This window comes from Columba livia, chromosome 16 (assembly GCF_036013475.1).
Source record: "Columba livia isolate bColLiv1 breed racing homer chromosome 16, bColLiv1.pat.W.v2, whole genome shotgun sequence".
NCBI lineage: Eukaryota > Metazoa > Chordata > Aves > Columbiformes > Columbidae > Columba > Columba livia.
The window spans coordinates 6,626,819-6,646,966 of NC_088617.1; the positions used below are offsets into that span (position 1 = coordinate 6,626,819).

The 20,148-nt window shown below is 45.7% G+C and overlaps 1 protein-coding gene and 1 long non-coding RNA gene across 17 annotated transcripts in view; one reads left to right on the forward strand and one right to left on the reverse strand.

Moving 5' to 3' along the window:
* The window catches only part of ZBTB46 (zinc finger and BTB domain containing 46), a 46,905-nt gene extending 32,926 nt beyond the window's left edge, over positions 1–13,979 (reverse strand). Inside the window, exons 1-6 of one of the 16 annotated variants that reach the window (XM_065032224.1) lie at positions 13,501–13,766; positions 13,186–13,395; positions 9,534–9,603; positions 7,766–7,855; positions 6,808–6,935; positions 4,880–5,018 (exon numbers count right to left, since the gene is read on the reverse strand). In XM_065032224.1, the coding sequence (XP_064888296.1) occupies positions 4,880–4,933 (54 nt within the window). In that variant the 5' untranslated portion in view covers positions 4,934–5,018; positions 6,808–6,935; positions 7,766–7,855; ... (1 more) ...; positions 13,186–13,395; positions 13,501–13,766. Of the gene's footprint in view, positions 1–4,879; positions 5,019–6,807; positions 6,936–7,765; positions 7,856–9,533; positions 9,604–11,330; positions 11,348–13,185; positions 13,409–13,500; positions 13,767–13,847 lie in introns of those variants that run through there. The other 15 variants (XM_065032231.1, XM_065032220.1, XM_065032217.1 and 12 more) reach the window with 15 other exon arrangements.
* A 122-nt stretch (positions 13,980–14,101) lies between these two features.
* Positions 14,102–17,252, forward strand: LOC110356085 (uncharacterized). The gene is made up of 3 exons (XR_002409128.2): positions 14,102–15,176; positions 15,952–15,998; positions 16,406–17,252. It is a non-coding gene; the product is annotated as an uncharacterized LOC110356085 (long non-coding RNA).
* Positions 17,253–20,148: the final 2,896 nt, after the last annotated feature.

Here is a 20,148-nt window from a genome sequence, read left to right on the forward strand (position 1 = left end):
ACCAACGCAAGAAAACCTCCCAGAATACAATTAATGTTTCAGAAATGGAATTTCCTTCTGCTGTTCCTTCACAGGTATCAAAATCCACATTCCAAGGCAGCATCTCCCTGGAACTGGCTGGGAAAAATTAAAAAAAAAGAAAGTCTCCTGCAAGGATAATCTTCTCTTCCTGATGTTAACGCAGATCAGTATTAGGAGCGTTTGTCAATGTCTTCACCTGCTTTTGTGAATTTATGCAACAGCAGCTTTTCTTCTGGAATGTTTTTCACTGGAAATCACACCAATTCCTTGGGATTTTATTTCTTTACTATTTCATGTATTTTCAGCTTAGTTCAGTGGGTTTAAGGTGCCTACGCCAGAAACCCAGATTAACATATTTGCCTCTCGCTACTGTTGGTTTAAACTGGACCAGTTTGAGGTTCAGGCGTTGAATAACCTGGTCCTCCTTAGTGAGGACGCACACCAGCCTCTTTAGGAAACTGCTCTTCTCTGACTTTATTTCCCAATCAAGGGATTTTTACTAAACACAAGAACAAGAATCAACCCCTCCCTGGCCTCCCTCCTGTCCACCAAGCCCTTGACAGGAATCGCCCTCCAGGCAAGCCGGGGATGAACCTTGTTAGTCAGATCATCCCATCCTTGTGCATGGCCCACATTTCCAAGGACACCAGGGAAAGAGCAGAGGGTGGGGAGGTACCTTTTGGACAAGGAAGCAAAAACATCTGGCATGCTAAAGTATGATGAATGTAAGAAAACAAGCAAAAATAATGAGAATATACATTCCTCTACCCAAAGGGAAGACAACTTGTCCTTGTTCCAAAGTATTTTCAGTATAAAGGGACAGAGAGATGAATGGGGAGGGCGCCCATCAAAGAGCAGCCGCCGTTCCACTGATGGGGGGCACATCACAGCACTTCTGGGTGCACGAGAAATTATGTCGATACTCCCATGCTCAGCCTCATCAATAAAATTTAACATCTTCCAAACCAGCAGTTATTATTGGAGATGTCTTGATCCTCCCCCTGTCTCAAGGTCTGCTACCTCAGACACATTGTTCCATTTGTCACAGCGTTGTACCTTTTAAACGAGAGGTCTTTGGGGGAGAAAATTAAATATGCCTCAAATTCAGAGGAATTAATTAGTTTTCTGTCTACTCATGTCAAACCAGAACATCCGTTTAATGTCAAGGATCACTAGGGAATTAATCCAAGTTAAATTTAAGGCAATTTGCTAGTAGTTAAAAATTCAGGAAGCTTCAAAACCCAGTGCTCTTGTGTTCCAATTTTACATGCTGTTTTGTGGCTTCTTGTTGGGGTTTTTTGCCCCTTTTCCTGGTAACGATATTTATCTCCACTTAAAAGATGCTGTGGAAAGATTTCTTCAGAAAAGCAGTGCCCTTCAAACTTCTAGTGGAAGGATGGAATAAACTGCGGAGATTTTTCAGAAACAGACCTCAAAGATCGATATACTTTTTGTTTTATCTCAGGTCTTGTTAATACACTGAAGGGTTCCAGAATTCAGAGCCTACTACAATCCTTTAGGCCTGGGCCTGCGATGGCAGCACGTGGCCACAGCACATGGAATATCATCGGTGGGTTCTACACAAAGTAAATTGTTGCAGATCAGGCTTTCTTCATAAGTCAATTTGCAAACAGTACAGTGATTCAAGTCTATTACCTTTCCAAAAAAAAAAAAAAATCCCTAAAAAATTGTGCTTAAACAAACAACACTGGCATGTAACAGCAAAAAGAACAAAACGAGCAGATTTAATAATCACTTCCGTGCGAACTTCAGTCAAGATACAGGCCAGCTTTTCATTTTTCATGTTGTCAAAAACCTGGTCTTAAAGTCAGCACTAATAATTTATACAACCCTTAAGCCTAGCTAGAATGAACCTGGTTCAACAACTACAGCATCTGCGAAAGCTGTTTATTTTGCACTATCGGTACAGTTGTTTGAACATGAAAATATCACCTGATGACACAATGAGAGTCTAAATAAACAAAAGGGGGCATGGGCTTAAACTCTACCAGGGGAAATTTAGGCTGGATATTAGGAAGAAATTCTTTACAGAGAGTGTGGTCAGGCATTGGAATGGCTGCCCAGGGAGGTGCTGGACTCGCCGTCCCTGGAGGTTTTTAAACTGAGATTGGACATGGCACTTGGTGCCATGATCTAGTAAACGGACTGGAGTTGGACCAAGGGTTGGACTCGATGATCTCTGAGGGCTTTTCCAACCCAGTTGATTCTGTGATTCTGTGAAAATCTTCATCTACCCTTGGACAGGTGTATAAAGAGTAACCAGTGACACTTCCAGAGCCAACCTCGCAATACACACCCATCCTAAGTCTCCAGACCAAAATCTTAATGCCAGTAAAATTAAGGGGTACAGATGTGTTGCATCTGAAGCTCAGGGCATTATTTGAATTTAGACAAAAAGCCACAGACAAGAACTGGAGAACACAGAGGAAAGCCTGTGCAGTGCTGTCCCCTGGGAATCAGTGGGGACAAAAATAAACTCCCCTCGCTCGGAAGGAAAACAAACAAACAAAAAGGGCTGGAGGGTTATTTTGGGTTTTGTTGCTGATAAGGGTTGGTTTGTTCACTTTTTGCTCTCTCAGAATAAGAACATAAATGAACCAAAAATTTAAGCTACATGACACTTCGTCTGTTACAATGTCCTAAACATGTTTCCACACTTAATACTAAGGACACAAGTTACAGAGTACCAAAAGATTCACTAGTGCCCTCCTCCAGCAGCCACTCTATGCTCCCTAGAGAAAACATGTCAATTGGAATTTCACCAAAAATGCCTTGTTTCCTCCCCCTCACCCTTCACAGAAAACTAAAAACAGATTAAGGAAGAACTCAAATTCACTCCAATGGCTTATTATACAAAAAACCAACAAACACGCCCCACTTCTCCGCTTCCCCTCTGCCCTGTCCATGTCTCCACTCCCAAGACATTCCAGCATTTTTTAAATTCCTCTGCAAAGCAGCTCTGTAAGGTGAGATTGGGCTTGAGACGCCTCCTTGAACGAGACACAGCGTGTGCATGAGTTTCACTTTTATCCAATTAAAGCCAACAGAAATGCAGAGGATTACTCCCATCCGCATGCCCTGCGCTGAAAAGAATTCAGAACAAAAACCCCAGTGTAACCTGAGCAACCGAAAGGAACAGTACCTGTTCTTAATTCTCCTAAATGAGAGAAAACGCAGAAGACTTGGGATATTAATGGGTAACAACTCCCTGCAAAGAGCGTTACAAGTAGGAGTCTCCAGAAGTTCACTGTTTGCTTACAAGTGTGTTTGAGGAAGAAGAGCACAAAATCACAGAAGAGCTTTTATTTCTTGATAATAGGTACCCCAAAATTATATTTGTATGTTCAGCCTTGTTCAAAGCAGATGCAAGTAACAGTTTGTGAAAATGAATGGTTGCCAAAAAACAAGGGAACTCTTCTACTCTATTCCGATCCACAAAACCCATCATTCATTGTTTAAGTTGGTAGTTGCAACTATGACTCTGAGTTCAAAGAGAAGCAGACGGGTGTTTGTAAACAGACCAAACCGGACTCTTGGGCCAAAGCGGTGACTCACAGCTCAGGGTTTCAGAAAACACCAGCACATCACTTTTCCGAGAAGGGTTAATTACAGCCCGACAGCGCACGTTCATCCTTACAGGGGAGGGGTCGCAGGAAGAAAATGAAAGTGTTGTCATTCAGGTTGAGAAATACTATAGAACTACAAAACAGGCAAGAATTTGGGAGGCAGATGATTTTCAGTGAACTTAAGAAAACCCAACCTAGTTGTATTTTTATTACCAATTTCAGAGGCCTGCTCAATTCTCAGTGACTGTAGGGAAAAACACAAAACACCACAAGCCTCTACCACTATTTCATTAAAATCTGCCTGGTGAGGATTCACTACAATTTCTCCAATTTCAAGCCAACACAACCCCGCCATTGAGAGCATTAGAACAACACCTCCTTTTAGCATCTCTGTAGATGCTACAAACCAGAAAGTCCATGAGCAAAGTTAAACAGCAGCAGCAGGTCAAGCATTACACCGACAGCAGCTGGAACACAGCAGAACAGAAATCACTTGCTTGAACCAACAGATACCAGAGCAGGTGAAGAGATTTCAACTCCCTGTCTGTCCAGGTTAGATTTAGTCAGGAAACATATTTAAGACATCACCATTTTACAATCGCTTCTACCATGAAAATTCATCGATCTGGATGCAATTAGGAATTAAACAACGGGCAATATTGGCAAAAATAATGACACGGAAAATTCTACAAGCTTCTAGTCTTCCATATCAAAGCTTTGTTTCTGCAACCCAAACACAAACCACAAGCAAAATCTAAATCCAATAAGCAGAACATAAAATAACAGGGAGCTTCCCCTACACATTTCACTCTCTACTCCAGAAATTCAAACCAGAGACATGGCTCTGGCCTTTGACCTGTCAAACCATCCACCTGAGGTTATGGGACCAGCTAGAATGTGCAGAAGCTGCATGCTGCAGGACAACCAAATGAAAGGATTTCTGTAAGTATCTTACAAAAATCAACTTACTAACCTTCATCAGCTGTGACAGCTGGTGAAGAATTTAAAGAGAAAACCAGGTCTGCGAGTGAAAGCAAAGGGAAAACTGTTAGCTGCCACATTTTGGAAGAATGGCAATTAGAATTAGAAATTTAGAAACTGTAAAGATAAAAACAGGAGGGGAATAAAAAAAAAAGAGATGGCCTCTGTGCTGTAGTGTTCTTAAAGGAATGAGCAGCGAAAAGATTTCTAGTGATTTTGTTGAAGAGAAAGCATGAAAATTTGAATATCAAAAAATAAATTTAAAACAATGCAGGGCAATTACTTCTTACCAGTAACAAACTGGGTTCCAGGTCTAGTGTTTCTCCTACAACAGCTGAGGACATCAACAGCCCCAGGGCAGCACAGGTAGCGCCCTGTTCTGCACCTTCCCACAGCACCGCTGGCAGCTCTTGGGGGAGAAAGACGGAACTACAATAAAACAAAAGTATTAGCATTAAATGACAAGGTTATGGAACAACAGTGATCCATACTTAAGTGCTTTCCTTCCAAACTCAGTTATAACACCCCTTTTTATAACAATGAACCCCCCAAAACGTTAACTCAAAGCACATCAACGCATTGCGGGTAATTAAATCCTGGTTACCTTTTTGCAATCACACAAGCAAGACGTACTTCTTAAAGTATGGGGGGGGGGGGAAGAAAAAAAGTCTAATTTTAGATAGTAAAACTTCAAACACATCCTTGAAACAACGGTGTTTCCTGTTTGGTAGCTTTTCAAAACATTCTCACTTTAATGACTTTTTAAAGAGACATTTGTGGCCTGAAGGGCACTAATTCACCTTATCTAACCTATGAAACACCAAGGTTAAAAAGCGACCAACGCAACTCCTCAAAAAACACAAAATCAAGTTTGCAATGGAATATTCAAGCAAAATTCCTCTTGAAACATTTAACGGGCAGTTTTGCTGGCTGACAGTATTCTTGGTGAAGAGACTGAACAATCCAAAGATTTTGAAAATTCTGCCTAAAATATAGATACTTAGGTATAGCGAGGGACCTTCACAGATAGACTTCTCAGATGAAATATTAGCATTTATGATTACAAGGTATAAAGAACTGGAATAGTTCATCAGCACAAACATTTTTTACCTGTGAGGGCACATCTGCTATAATCTTGTACACCTGTTTTTCTTATGCGAAACACTTTATTTTCTTCAGAATAGCATATTCCCTACACTTGCAACATTTAACTTAATCTGAAATTTCTGACTATACTGTATTAAAAACTTTATGTTGTTTATATACTCTTAGTCACTGCATCAAAGTATTTGCCATATATTTCTGATTTCTGTATTTCAGACACCTCCAATAGACAGATTAACTTAGTGAAAATGAGCTTTAAATCAACACTGTTGATTTCAAGACTGACCTACAGTAACAGATTGCGGAAGAAAACATCAGAAGATAAAAATAAAGCAAGCTTTTCCAATTCAAACTAATGCCATTATAAACGGTGAAATAACGTATCTAGTAAACAAACGAAGTGATAGGGAAAATCCAAGCATTCTTATGGCAACCAGCAGAACTGTGAAAATCTTGCAAACAAATAAGACCCAAGTGAAGCAGACGCCGGTGGCTTTGCTCTCAAGTTCTGTTTCTGGCTGCCAAGTCTTGCCTTTCTCTAATTCTGATTGCTTCTCCATAGCGATTGTTTTGGCTAGGTCTTTCCAGTCCTGTTCTTTAGACAGTTAAAAAATAAAGTAAGGGAGGGAGACAGAGCAACACAGACACGTGGGAAATCACTTTGTTAGCAAAGTGTAAAAGTAATAACGTATTTTCACTTAGTCTTCGGACTGTTACTGTTAAGACTCTCATTTACACCTCTGTCCCGAAGTCACAAAAGGAGCCAGAATAGTCTGGTAAAAATGGTAAAGCTGAGACCTGAACTATTTTGCATCGCTCTGCATTTTTAATTCTTGCTCTGAGCTCTGCACCTGTTTTCCTCTGCTAATGGAACAGGGGAGAACCAAGTGACCGTGATGAATGGAGGCAGAGCCGACCACAAGGCAGGAGCAAAAGAACAGCCAGAGGTATTTCTTCAAATTCTGCAGTTGGGTAAGGTTTCTAAACCAGCCTGTTAACAATGTTAAGTCAAATTTTACAAAGTATTGTAAGCCCTCACAACAATCTTATCTCCAGCTACTCTTTCTCTTTCCCTCAGCACATCATAAAAACATTTCAAATGCTGAGAACTTACCGATATTTGAAAATGTTTCCTGTTAGCAAAAATAAACTTCACAATGTTTCACAGCTGGATAGTGCATGCTTTAATGAATAGAGGAGAATGGTCTCTGGTAAGAAGCTCCAAAAGGTTCATCCGATGTCCTGTATTTGGGAATAGAAAGGAGGCAGAAATTAATATCTAAACTTTAACTTAACAAAAAACCTTCAGTGTCACATAATTACAAGCAACAGTTAAAATAACTGCACATTCACAACACTGTTTGCCATTCTGAACAACAAATATTCTGATATATTTCTGTAACTAAGCATAAAGGAAAAATCATTTAGCCTTCCTGTTGAGCTAAATAAAGAGTTTAACATACAAATTCTAAGACCATTAACAGCTTCTGACTATGCTTCCAGACAGAAGTGCTTCGAAGAAGTCACTGTAAACAAAACCATATTTTATATGAGGATTTCAAGCAATTTTAACAAATATTGTTTGTTGTAGTCTACATCACAAAGTTTCAGCTAATGTTTCTGTGACACCTGCCATGCACACACTGTAAATGGAGTTACTATTCATCCAACCTCACAGTTACAGTGACTCCAAACTAAAATACTTGCCTAAGGTTACACAAAAATTATGTGGCCACATTCTACAGAAGTAAAATCTCCGAGTTCTATTCCCACCCAACTCAACTGAACCGCAGCCTTCAATAGCCACTGTCACCCTCACGTTACAGAGCAGCGTGCACAACGGTACTGGGGAAAGCAGTTTGTTCCTCCTCAAAATTTAAAAACTTCAAAAAAAGAAAACACACAAAGATACAGAAAAAGATGCAGATAGCTAACAGAAGGCAAAAATTTCATTTTCCATGCCTGTAAAAGTTACGCATCCCAAAATACAATATTCCAACAATTTACTAATACAAGAGGATGCACCTTTCCTTACAGGGCACCAGCTGCATGCTCCAGTTTAAAATGCTCACCCGCAGTAAGATTTCCTTGTATTGCCTCTGCATTTCACTCACTCATTTCCCCACAATTTCCACCTCTGTCCATGTGCCCATCTCTTCATCCTGGTACAGAAACAGTTGCTCGCATCACTCCCCCCTTTTTGTTCTTGGCTCTCTCAGCTGGCAGCACCAAGAACAGATCCAGCACCACCCATCCCACAGACCTCGCAGAACGCAGTCAGAACGTGGAACAGCCACACTGCACTTAAAAAGTAAATATCTTACAGGGTACCAGGCTTGACAAGCCTGGTGATATTGGGAAAAAAAAAAAGGCAAGAATTTATTTAAAAAACCCTGAAAAAATCCCAGTGCCTGTGGCTAGCACAACACCTGTCCAAGTGCCATTAACTCCTGCAAGTTCTTAAGCTTTCACTTAACAGCAAACAGAGCCCCAAAAGTAATCTAGGCAAAACCACCTCTGCTCTTGTGCATTTATTAGACAAAGAAACAACATAAAAAGCAGCCGAAAAACAAAAGAGGATTAAAGAGCTGCAAGCACATCACACTGGGAACTGCCTCGAAGAACAGTTCCCCAAAAACTTTCTCATTGGTTTGGGGCTTTTTAATTAGGGGATCTTTGCTAAAGTTCCCAAACTCAGAACGTAAAAAGGGAGGGAGCCGAAGAAGGAAGAAGAATCATGAGGTAATTTTTGCAGAGCAGTGTAGCTGTGGGAGGAACCGAGGGAACGAGCACCTAAAAGACACGTAAACAGTCAGGATAATCAAAGAGTAAAAAAAATCAACCCATGCAACACTAAAATAGCATATGAGGTGCTCTGCAAACAATCTAATTTCGCTTGTGTCATCCGCGGCATAAGCACTTAGTGCTGTGGGTGAGCATCCCTTTTTATTTTTTAGTATAAATCTCATCATCCAGATTTGATCAACTATTATTGAAAAAGAAAAGAAAGAAGTGGAACGAAGCCAAGAAGGCCACAGTGGTAACAAGAGGGCAATAAGCTCATTTTATATTTAGCCACCACCTAGTTCTCCCAATACAGCAGTGGCAGGAGTTTTAGGAGCTGCATCCTGGCTACTTCATTTATCAGCACTTCAACTAGTTGTGTCAGGTTTTGGTATTTTAAGCACCTAATGGCTAATACAGACCATTGATTCTTTTCTTCCAGAGCATGATTTGGGCACTAGTCAGGAAGGCATTTCCTCCAATGGGGTATTAGTGCTAAAGGTGCAAATTTTGTTTAACCCTTTCCTCAAAGACAGCGAGCTAACCGCCTCAAATATCAACTTCTGCGCAGTTCTTCATCACAAGGTGAGAAACACCAGGAAGCAAACTCGCTTGGATGGAATAAGCTGTATGTTCAACACATGAGGAGGAAATAATTAGGAAAGACAACTAGGTATTTAAGTATAAACATATTCTTTAATACCTAAACCCCTACTCACTTTTCTAAGTAGGGTTCTTAAGCTGCCAAGTTCCTGGCACACACTGACATTCTTGTTACCAAGTTTATTTTAATCCACACACAAGCACAGAGCTGTGTTTGTAGAATATTTCTGACACCTTGTTGCCTCCCTCCATCACAGGAGCCCCCAACTCGGTTTTGCCATGAAGCGAACGCCAAGCAGCTGCAACATCTGCAGAATGTTTTTCTCCCTGAGTAAATACCAATCCAAGCACCAGGACAGGAGGGATCACCACTGTACGGGCTGGAGTAAAAGCAAGCCACGTCCCCAAAAAGCAAAGCGAAAAGGTGAGTTTCAGCTCTAATTCAGCATCTACCTGTTAGACGTCAGCAAAGCTCCTGCTCCTCTGTCAGCCACGTTGCTCCAGTGCACAGGGACATCCTCACCTAGTGCAACAGAACACCGCAAAGTGGAACACATTTCCATCTAATTAGAATCACCGTCAAGGATCTCATCCTGCCTGCCACTCGGAAGCTATTAAAAACCAGCGTTTCAACAGCTGCCTGATGTTCCTTAAATATGTGGGGATGAAAGAAAGTTAAAGCGACTGTTCAGAAAGTAACTGCACCACAGCTACTTGGTAAAGGACAGAAACCCCCCCCCCAAGGCTCTGAACTCTACCATATCTCGTAGGAAATTCAGCGAGGACTTTGCACTAGTTTGCATTTATGAAGAATAAGCATTTTTAGCACGACTATGATTTTTCATCAGTATGATAGAAAATGTTTTGGAAGAGCTGAGTAAATCCTGGCACCCCTGTCTGACAGAAGGGAAAGGCAGTTACGACACCAGCACATTTGTGCAAGGGCTTTGGGATGGGAACCGCAGCTGCCCCTGCAAACCGGGCACGGCCGTGCGCCCAAACACACCAGGGCAGCATGAAATGATTACTGAACTGTTTGCAAATTTGAGGTTCTTTCCTCTTGCATCTCAAGTGAAAGAAATCCCGCAACAAGCGACACATGCCTTTATTTCTCATCCTGCCTAAAGCACTAAAGATCTAGAGGGAATGAGAAAACCAGCTGCTCAAGGTTGTTTTTAAGGGTGCTGTAACACAAATGTGTCACCTAGTGAAATAGAAAGTCCTGAAGAAGAACTTTTCGTTTCACTAGGTGATAAAAGTGAAGTTTTGAAGCAACTTTTAACACTGGAGTCATGACAGCGTCACTGTGCTTGACCAAAGTCTCCAAAAAATGCTCCCGGAGATCCTTAGGCGAGGAGCATGATCATAGGACTTGACGCAGAGCAAATGACAGCCCTGGCAGGTCCCCGCGCTCTCGCCTAATGTGACCCCTGCTATCTGCAGCCAACCCACTGCACGCCTGCTTTCACTATTAATACACTGCAAGTTTCAAATATCACACACATAAAACACAGGTAAGCCACACACTCAAAAATATTCAAGCCGGTCGCGAGTCAGAAGGAAAATATAAACACGGTATTAATCCTTTTGTGCAAAAAGGGTCTGAATTTTCAGGGCAACGCTCACAGCCAGGAATGGCCACGAACCGTCAGCTCCTGGGAATTATAACTGCATATGGGATAACCATTACCGCTGCAGGTAGCTCTTCAAAGACTTCAGCTAAGCCCTCTCTTTGCCCTTTTGTTTGCCCATTAAACTAAGCACACAGGAGCAAAGAAAACCCCTGTGAAAGCTTTTTAGCGATTTAGGGGGAGTGTAGAGAGCGTTACAGACCGCTCTGGAGCAGCCAGGAAAAGCAGCAAGAACACGAAGGGGAAAAATGTCCTGGGAAAGGTTGAGCTGTTTATGAAATAATCCTGCTCTGAAGCGACAGTGGTTTGGATTGGGTGTTCGCCTGCTGCTGGGAGGACAGGAAACTTTGCTTAGAAACTTCAAAAACACATATCTAAAGGGAAAAAAAAATCCACACAAGTGGATAGCAAAGACAAAAAGGATATGCTCAACCTCCCAGCAACGCAGCACATTACCGAGGGAAACACGGGCATATTAACAGCAAATAACAGATCTTTCAAACATGAGGCATTTCTCCTTCAGATGCAGGACTGCTGGGGAGGGGGGGCTGCTAAACTGGTTTTTCTCTAATCACTTCTACTTATATTTAAAAAAAAAACCCTTTTGCAAAGAACATACCCACTGTTGTACAACTGTCCCAGAAAACAAAGACCACGGGGAGAACGTGGCCCATTTTCTTCCATCTCCAAGAACCCCGTGTACAGGTCATGTTTGCAAAGGCTCGATCCTACATGCTCGAGAATGAAGCAGCATTTAGAATACATAAATAAACACCTAATGCTATGGTTATTAGAATACCCCGTTTTTTGGTACCAGACCCAAAATGACCCCATTACAGCAAAGATAACATACAGATTACGAAAACAACTACAAGAGAAGTTCAGCTGGGAGGGAGTTTCCCGCTCCTGGACAGGCTGCATCAAAAACCCCGCTGATTTTCTGGTACCATTTTCCCACAGCCACGTCACATTTCTCAGGAGCGTCCGTTTGAGAGCTCCCCTAAATCCCGTTCTGTAGCGGGGCAGATTCTTCTACCCATTTCTTGTCACTTCCCAAAAAAACACCTTAAAGCGATAATTCCTCACCACATGTTGAAAATATTGTGACTAATAATACACTCCACCCATATTTTTTTTTTCCATCACTTAGGATTTCAAAATATAAAACCTGACAGTGAGAGAAGCCAGACGGAATTTAGGACAAATTTTAACTCTAACTAAAAGATAGTATAAAAACATAAGATGTTCAAGCAAGATATTCATAAAAGTGGAAGAGCTATCCAGCCACAGCAAGCTTCTTCCCCAAAATTACATTTTTCTCACTCTTCTTTATTACATAGCTTTTCCTTTTAATTGCCACAGAAAGAAACAAGAAAAGAAAGAAGAAAAATACTCCCCCTCCTTTTAGAGCAAATACATTTAATGCATTAGAAGCAGAGCTGCTCTATGTACACAGAGAATCCACACTTGTCATAAATACTTGATCGAGTTCAAGAACTGAGCCCTAGATCTGTATTACAGGGACTAAATGCAAAAATGATACCAGTGATGCAATGAAAATGCACACAGGAACTTTGGTACAGGTGTCTACAATACCACTGTTTGCAAAACACATCTCCTAATTAGCATGGCTTTAAACAATGCTGATAATAATCCGGTCCTGTAAGGCTTGCCAAATGAATCATTGAGATTGCAAAATAAAAAGCATGAGGAATTCATTAAAGAGCTGTTAAACTCTCCTTTGTTTATCTTTCCCCTGTCAGGTGTAAAAATAAATAAATATCGGTTTGTATCTCCAGATTTCTTCCGAACGCTCAGTTCACAATAACGCGCCGCTGAAGAACCTTCTCAGGAGGTACCAACGTTCTTTTTTCCCCTCTCCGTTTCAAAAGAGAAAATCCTCCCACTATCACAGACCTGAAAATCTGCTCCATTCTCTATTTGTCATCTGGGATTGAGTTATCAGCCACTACTTGTATTACTTTGGGAACTGACATGTCTATTTACAGAGACACAAAGGCGATCCAGCCCTGCTCTCCCAGCACCTCTCCCTCTCCCCTCCGCCAAATTTCACCAACACTTGCTCCTGGGGAGGCGGGGGGGGGACACCCCACTAGTTTCCCAGCATGACAGAAAACATTTCCAGCCACTTTTGCACTTCTTACAGCCTTATGAAAAATCACTTATATCCCCCAAAGGAACAGCGTTATTTTTTCAAGGGTTTTTTGTTTGTTGGGTTTCTTTTTTCTTTTTTTTTTTTCTTTTTTAAAAAAAAAGAGGGTCACTTCCCCCATTTCAGCCTGCAATTAAAATGGAGGCAAGGCCAGGCGATCTATGTCTGGCTTTAGGGGGAGACAATAACCCAAAACAGGCCTGGCTTTAAAAAAAAAAAAAAAAAAAAAAAAAGGAGAGAGAGAGAAAAAGAGAGACAGGCAGAAAGAGAGAAATACAACATGCTTCACCAGTATTATTACCTCATCCCTTTTTCCAAGCAGTTTTGAACCACACTCCTGACAAACTCTTGGTCCAAGTTGCACGGATGCCGGTTTTTTGGGGGCGGAAAGGGTTTGAGGCAGGAGCCGGGATTGAGGGCTGGCTGTTCGCAAGTGGAGCTGCTGCTAAAATGCCCCCTTGTCTCTTCTCCTCTCCCTTGAGCTGGGTGTTGACGCAGCAGAAATTACCAGCTGGAAAATTCCCCTTTTGGAGGTTACGGGGGGGTGGGGGGGGGGCGGGCGGAGGAGCGAGGGGAGGGGAGGGCCGGGGGAGGGGGGTTAAACCCCCCCACTTACCAAGTTAAGCCATCCACCCACACCAAATAAGACATCGCGTCCCAAAGAAGGCACCGTGCCCCCTCCGCGGGCACGGAGCGATCGGCCCCCGCTCCCCCCGCGGGCGCTGCCCCAGGCGGAGGAGGGTGCCCGGGGAGGGGGGTGATAATAACGATGATAATTAATGAGGCGGCGGTGTGGGAGCAGCGGGGAGGGGGGAAGCTCCCCACCACCCTGCCCGCCTCGCCTCAGGGCGGCCGCGGGGATGGGGGCGGCCCCGCCGCTGCCGCCGCTGCCGCCTCAGGGGGCAGGCGGCCATGGCGACCCCCCGCTCGCCTCAGGGGGCGGGGGGGGGCGGCGCAGCTTACCTGGGCCCCATGGAGGAGAGCGGGGTCTCGGAGCGGCCGGAGCTGTGGCTCCGTCGGTCACTCCGTGCCTCTGCTCCCGGGTGGGGAAGGGAAGGGGAAAGGGGGAGGGGGGGGGGAGAAGCCGGCAGAGCGGGGAGGGGGGGGGGGGGGCGCCCGGGCGCGCTCCCGCCGCTCCCTCGGGCGCGCGGGGCGCGAGCCCGCGGCGGGCGGGGGGGCGGCACCGCGCGGCGCGTGCCGGCGTTTTCCCCGCCCCTTCTCCTCCAGCGGCGGCCGGTGATTGGGTGGCGGCGGGCACTGGCCTCCGTAAGCACCGCCCCTTTTCCCCGCCCCTTCCCCCCCTCCCACCCTTGCGCCGGGGGAGCGGGGGCGCCGGCGGCGGCTCTGCCACTGCCGGACACCGGAAGTGAGGGAGGGCGGGGGCGCGCGCCCGGGCGCGGGGCACGACGGGACGGTGCCGTGACAGGGCTGGGGCTGGGGGCGAGATGGCGGCGGTAGCTCTCGGTGCTGCTCCGGACCCGCCGCCGTCCCGGGCCCGTCCGGGGTGATTCGGGCGTCTCCTGCCTCCCCTTGACATGGCGGCAGGTGCGCCGGGCTCGGGGAGCGTGCGCGCCGCTGCGGCCGCTTGTGTCCCCTCGCAGGGGCGCGTCCCCGCGGGGCCTCCCCGGGAGCCACGCCCGGGTCAGGGCGCGGAGCAGCCGGGATGAAGGACGGGGGCGTTGCTTCTCGTGGGGTTTTGTGCTCCCATTGGGGCTGGGCCGCGATGCAGCCTCCCCGGCACCTTGTGGGGACAAAAACATGACTTTTCTGTTAAGAAATAACTTGTATTTCACACAACCCCTGGGAAAAATCGATACAAAAGCTCTGCAGGCTTCAGAGCCCCCTTGACTTCACTGGGCAGCGGGTGCTCGCGTGGTTTAATGGCCGGAGGTCTGGACACCGCGGTTCTGCGCCGAGAACCGAGGTCACGACTGCTCCTCGTGGGGTCCCCTCAGAGCCGGGCCTGAAAAAACCTCTGGTGCAGCAAAGGGCAGGATTTTGCCCTTTTGGCTGTTGCGCTGAAGGATCTGACAAACTGCCCTATATTTCAAAGGACGGAGCTTAACAGGACAGGATAGGTCTGGAGCGCGGATCGAGCGGCGGCTGTGGCGAGCAAGGGGATCGTTCCCCAGATCTGTGCGGCTGCTGGGCTGTGAAAGCAGGAGCTGGACCGGCAGATGAAGTGTTTTCAAACTGTCCATCAACATTTGCATACTCTGATTGTGCCCAAAATTGAGGAAATACATGAGTAACGGGGGGCTGGCCGTTTGTTTGCATAGTTAAACGACTGAGGTGTGTAATCGCAGTAATTGCCCAGATAATTGCATGCCTAAGGTTTAAAAATTTCCTTCGTGGTTTCCTTTCCCTCGTCCTATGTATTTTCTTCATCTCTGGCTTTCAAGTGCGCAGACCTGCTGCTGAAACCTCAGTGCTGACCTTTATGCCGGCTTTTTATTCAAATGCGTTTCTACAAGGTGCTTTTAATCTCTAGGATGTCCCCGCACAAAAAGTGTATTTTCCGCTTTTTAATCTGTAATTTAAATAAACACATGTTCCATCGTGTGCTTTCCTGCCCACCACTTCCTCCTACACACCCTAAATACCTTTAATTCTGAAAAGACTATGAATAAACCTGATTAATGAAAATGAAATGTCTTTTTAACTCCAGCATGTTTTTAATTACCTCTTTATTTTATATTGCGACAGAGTCCAAGCAGCACCTTCCTAGAAAGACTCCCATTAAAATGCAAATGAAGACTTTGCAGAAGTTGTCTGTTAATGCAACAAAGAACACAATTTCTTAGACTTAAGCAATACAAAATCGTCACCAGGCGAGGTTTCCCGCTACCCCCTGCTCTTTCTGTGTGCACGATCCTGTGTGTTCCCCTCATTGTACACATCTTTTTCTAGTCTCTGTCACCTGTGGGTGAAGAGCACCAGAATTAAACAGCCAAAATCCCTTTTCCCTCCTAAATACTCAAGCGCGTTCTCACTTGAAGATGTCCCCACTTCCTGCATGTGTTAAGTCCTTCTGTGCTTTAAGTCTTTCTCTTTTCTTTTTTTTTAGGCTCCACACTGAAATGCGAAGGTGACAGGGGCTGATTGAAAATGGAGGTATATCTTTATGCAACTATAGCTATTTTGCATAAAATCTGTACTATACCTTTCCTCACTCGTCTGTATTTGAGACCGAGCTCCCCCTGCTACCCCAGAGCCCCTCAGGTTTAGCACGTAGGTTCCCTTCCCTCCCCCTACCCAGGTTTTCTTCCTCAGGTCTTTGTTGGCAGTAAGTATTTATTTCTGTGGGATTTATTTGTGTGTCAGGGCTGACTCCCCCAGAGCAGCCGCAGCTGCAGCCTGGGCACTGCCCTGGGGAACGCGCCGAGAGGGGGAGGGTGGCGGCAGGCCCAGCTTCCCAAAGCTGCTCTGCACAAAGGATTTCAGGAGACTTGCAAAGGTTTAATGTTCTTTTGCCAATCGCCTTCTCCCTCCTTTAATTACAAGTTTGTGTTGTGTTTTAGGTAAATCCTGCAATCGCTCAGCCTGTCCTTAGGAGAGAGGTGGTTTCTCTTTATAAAGAAGAAAGTGCTTGGAAAAAGAGAGTAGGAAAAAAAGATGAGCTGGGGGAAAAATCAGGGTAGTTTGTGTGATTTTTGGTGTGCAGAGCACCATAGTCAAGATTCACAAAGGTGAGGTCGAGTGCATAACGATGCACCTCTTTGGAGAAACATCGGGAGTTACAGACCGTGTGTATCCAGCCGCAGTCGACGTCCTTTGCACGTCACCATATCACAGGTTTCATCACGGCAGAGACCACCGGAGGTGAGGGCTTTAATCACACCACTCAGAGTTTTTAGCCCCTGGAGAACCAGGAAAAAGTCATTTTTCTGCAGCACAAGAGTTTGGAATCACCTCGACACATTTATTTTCCTTTCGTTATGAAAAGCACGCAAGCGACCATACACGCCCGCAGCCACCGGCACAGCCGAGCTGAAGCCACGTGCCAGTGCTCGGTGGCCAATCTTCATCACTGGCTGTGCGAATTAAACGCACACGAACTTGCATGCATGTCGCTGAATTTTGTCACCTGCTCTGCATCCCCGCACATCTGCATCGCTCGCTGGATAACCTCAAAGACCTCGAGGGCACTGTCCTGCTGTCCCCTGTGCCGGGGGAAGGTGGGACCAGAGTGGGGAACCGCGGGAGAGGAAAACCGCCTGGGTTGTATTTATACCCTGTCCCATTTGCAAAATCATATGTAATTCTGAAGCATTTTCATCCTGGCTCCTCTTTTCAGCTCCACTCAACCTTATACTTCCCTCAGTTGTAGGAGATTTTGCATTTGAAAAATTAAAATGATTTCTTGTGTGTGCTTGTGATGTGGTCAGTTTGGAAGCATGTTGAGAAAACCCAAGTGGCCTAATTTTTTTTTGGTCGGTGTTATTTTTTTTATCTTGCAAAAGTTTTTTGCTCTGGAGGTGCAAAACCAAAAACAAATCCTGAGTGCTCTCTGTTCTCTGAGCTTTGCTTGCAGCAATCCCCGTTTTGCTTCCATGGATCTCCATCACCAGCGCTTGTTCTTCCACGCTACAGCCGGACAAAAGCTGTCCCACAGGGCTCTGCTCCTGCCCCTCCGGCAGCTCCGGATCCCGGAACATCCTGGGACCAACAACTCTGTGAAGCGGGTCAGAGCCGCTTGCGGATGTCGGCGGAAAGGGTTAAGGGACCCACATTCCTGTCCCTGCAGCTCCGATCAAAGGTCAGGCGGTTCTGGAGGTGCAGGAAGGAGGGAGGGGGTGCGCGGCCCTGACCAGGTCATTTGAGGAGTAACCCACATCTGAGGCAAGCTAATGAAGCGGCATTTGTCTCCCTCACAGGCACATACTCCCAGTCTGCGCCTGGCAAGTTAGAATTCCTGCTCTAGTGGGAGTGAAGATGTCGATTGTATTTTTTCCGTGATGTGTATTGAGGCATTTGCTAGGTTGTGGGAGTAAACACTTGGGGGAATTCTCCATGAGCTAGCAAGGGCAAGTCACCAGCCAGCTAAATATGGTGAATGAAGATTACAAAAAAAACCCCTGGAGAGTAAAACTCCCTCTTTCCACCCCATCTCCACACCACCACAACCCCCGCAGAGTTTTTCTCATTATTGCGCGCTGCTCTTTCACTGCTTTCCGGGTAAATCCACCGCCATTTGTGTGCCTAAAGACATTGTGCTGCTTCGCATCTTCAGCACCGAGACGCACCGCATCATCCTGCTAGAGAAAGCAGAGACACCAAATATTCAATGGGGGGGAACAGCAGGAAATGCTCTCAGGTCTGTAAATACTTGAGGGGGTGAGAGATGATGTTCACAGACAAAATATTTGAGCAGCCGCATCCCACTGACCTCCTTTGGTGCTGCTCTGGAGGGGGATTGGCCGCGGTCAGAAACAGTTGAGCTTTAATGCTCCAAAAATACCTTCCCTTGCAAAGCCTCTCCGGTGGAGGGGCAGCTGGGCTGCCAAATTTGGGCCCTGCTCCCAGCTCCCTGTGGCTCTGGGGGCTCATTGGGGTTCACCCGAGGCTGCAGACGATGGTGAGGACCAAAGGCGTGGGGGCTGCATGTAGGGGGGGCAGCAGCAACCTCTGTCCCCCGACCTTCTCCTGACTGCTCTGACCCCATTGTGCTGCCCTGGCTATGTCACCTCTCGCCTGCTCTCCCTGCTGGGGTGACCCAGCACCCGAATTCCAGCTCTGCAGACCCCATGGGAAGCCTGGAGCTAACCTGGGGCCCTTTCGTTTCCCACCCAGGAAACGCAGATCATTTTGGTCCTCAAGCAAATCACTTTTTGCTCCACCAACATCACCCTCTCCCGCAATAAGGGATCTCTGCTTTCCTTTGTGTGAGCTTGGGCTCCTCCCGGGGCCACTTTCTGCTGTATTTTATATCACAGTACTCCAGTACTTCATCCCTCCAGCAGATTCCTCCTTTCCCGGGTGCGGATCTGGAGCAGCTCGCCACTCTGCATTTTGGTTGGTACCTTTTAACCAGATCTGCTCTTTTTGTAACTCTTCTCTGGCACTCACCTCTGTACATCTGGGAAGAGCCAGTGCCTGGGCCATGCTGAGGCCAACAGCTCATCTTTACCACGTTTAGAATAAATTTTGATCTTTCCTCCTCCAGTACCAAGCTCCTTCATGCCTGCAGCCTCTCCCGGTTGTTACCCAGAGGCTCACACCCGCCCCTTTAAAACAGGCAAAAACCCATTTCTCTTTTCCGTGGGCACAAACGGGGACATTCCCATAGTCCCGGCATCCTTCAAAGTCCAATTTGGGTCTCAGTTAACTTACAGCCTTTTAGCTTCTCAAACTACTCTCTCTCTGAGAGAGATTTAGCAGGAATATATCCCTCCGTTTGCAAAGATTTAGCTTTCTTCAGAACCCAAAGAAATTGCAGGGCTGCAGGCGAGTCCTTTGTTTCATGCGATCTGTATAAATAGCGTGTGTAACGGACCTACGCTTGAAAAAAGCAGAAGCAACAAGGAAAAAATATATATAACTGCTGAAGTCTGGGAAGTGTGGTTTGGGGTTTAGTCAGGCAATTGGTAGTTTGCCTGACGATCCAGACCGCATTCAGGGTTTAGCTGGGTTAAATTCGGTAAGTCGAGTTTTGCACTCATTTATGTGGAGCTCAGACTGACACTCCAGCGGGAACAGTCCGGCCCTTTCTGGGTGGGTGAATTAACCATATCTCTGTTCCCCCTTGGCTTAGGAGGGATGGAGAGCTCGTCTTGGTTTTGCTCCTGCTCTGGTGCCTCCTTTTGGTTTTATCTCCCATGTCCTGAATTTTCCCAGAGAGCCCAAATTTTGGGGTCCTGCCTGGGGCTGAGCTGGGGATGGGTAGCAACAGATCTCTGCGGTTGTTTCCCATTCTGAAATAATAACAGAAAAAACAAGGAAGACCCTGGCAAAACATTCACAAAATGCTCGTAAGTAAATAAGAAACATTTTGCCTGATATTTGAATTTATATTAAATTGCTTGTCATGAGGAACGATGAGGCCACCAATGAATTAGTTTATATTAGAAGCTAATCAAAGGCAGTTCATGGCATTTGCCATCACCGAGCCATTCTGCGAGCAGCCGTGCTGAGTCCTGGTTCCCACAGACCTGGGAGCTGTTGGGGTGACACGGGTGGCCGAGCGTCACAGTGGGCAGCATCTTATCCTTGAATCACAGAATCATGGAATCATTTTGGTTGGAAAAGACCTTTAAGATCATGG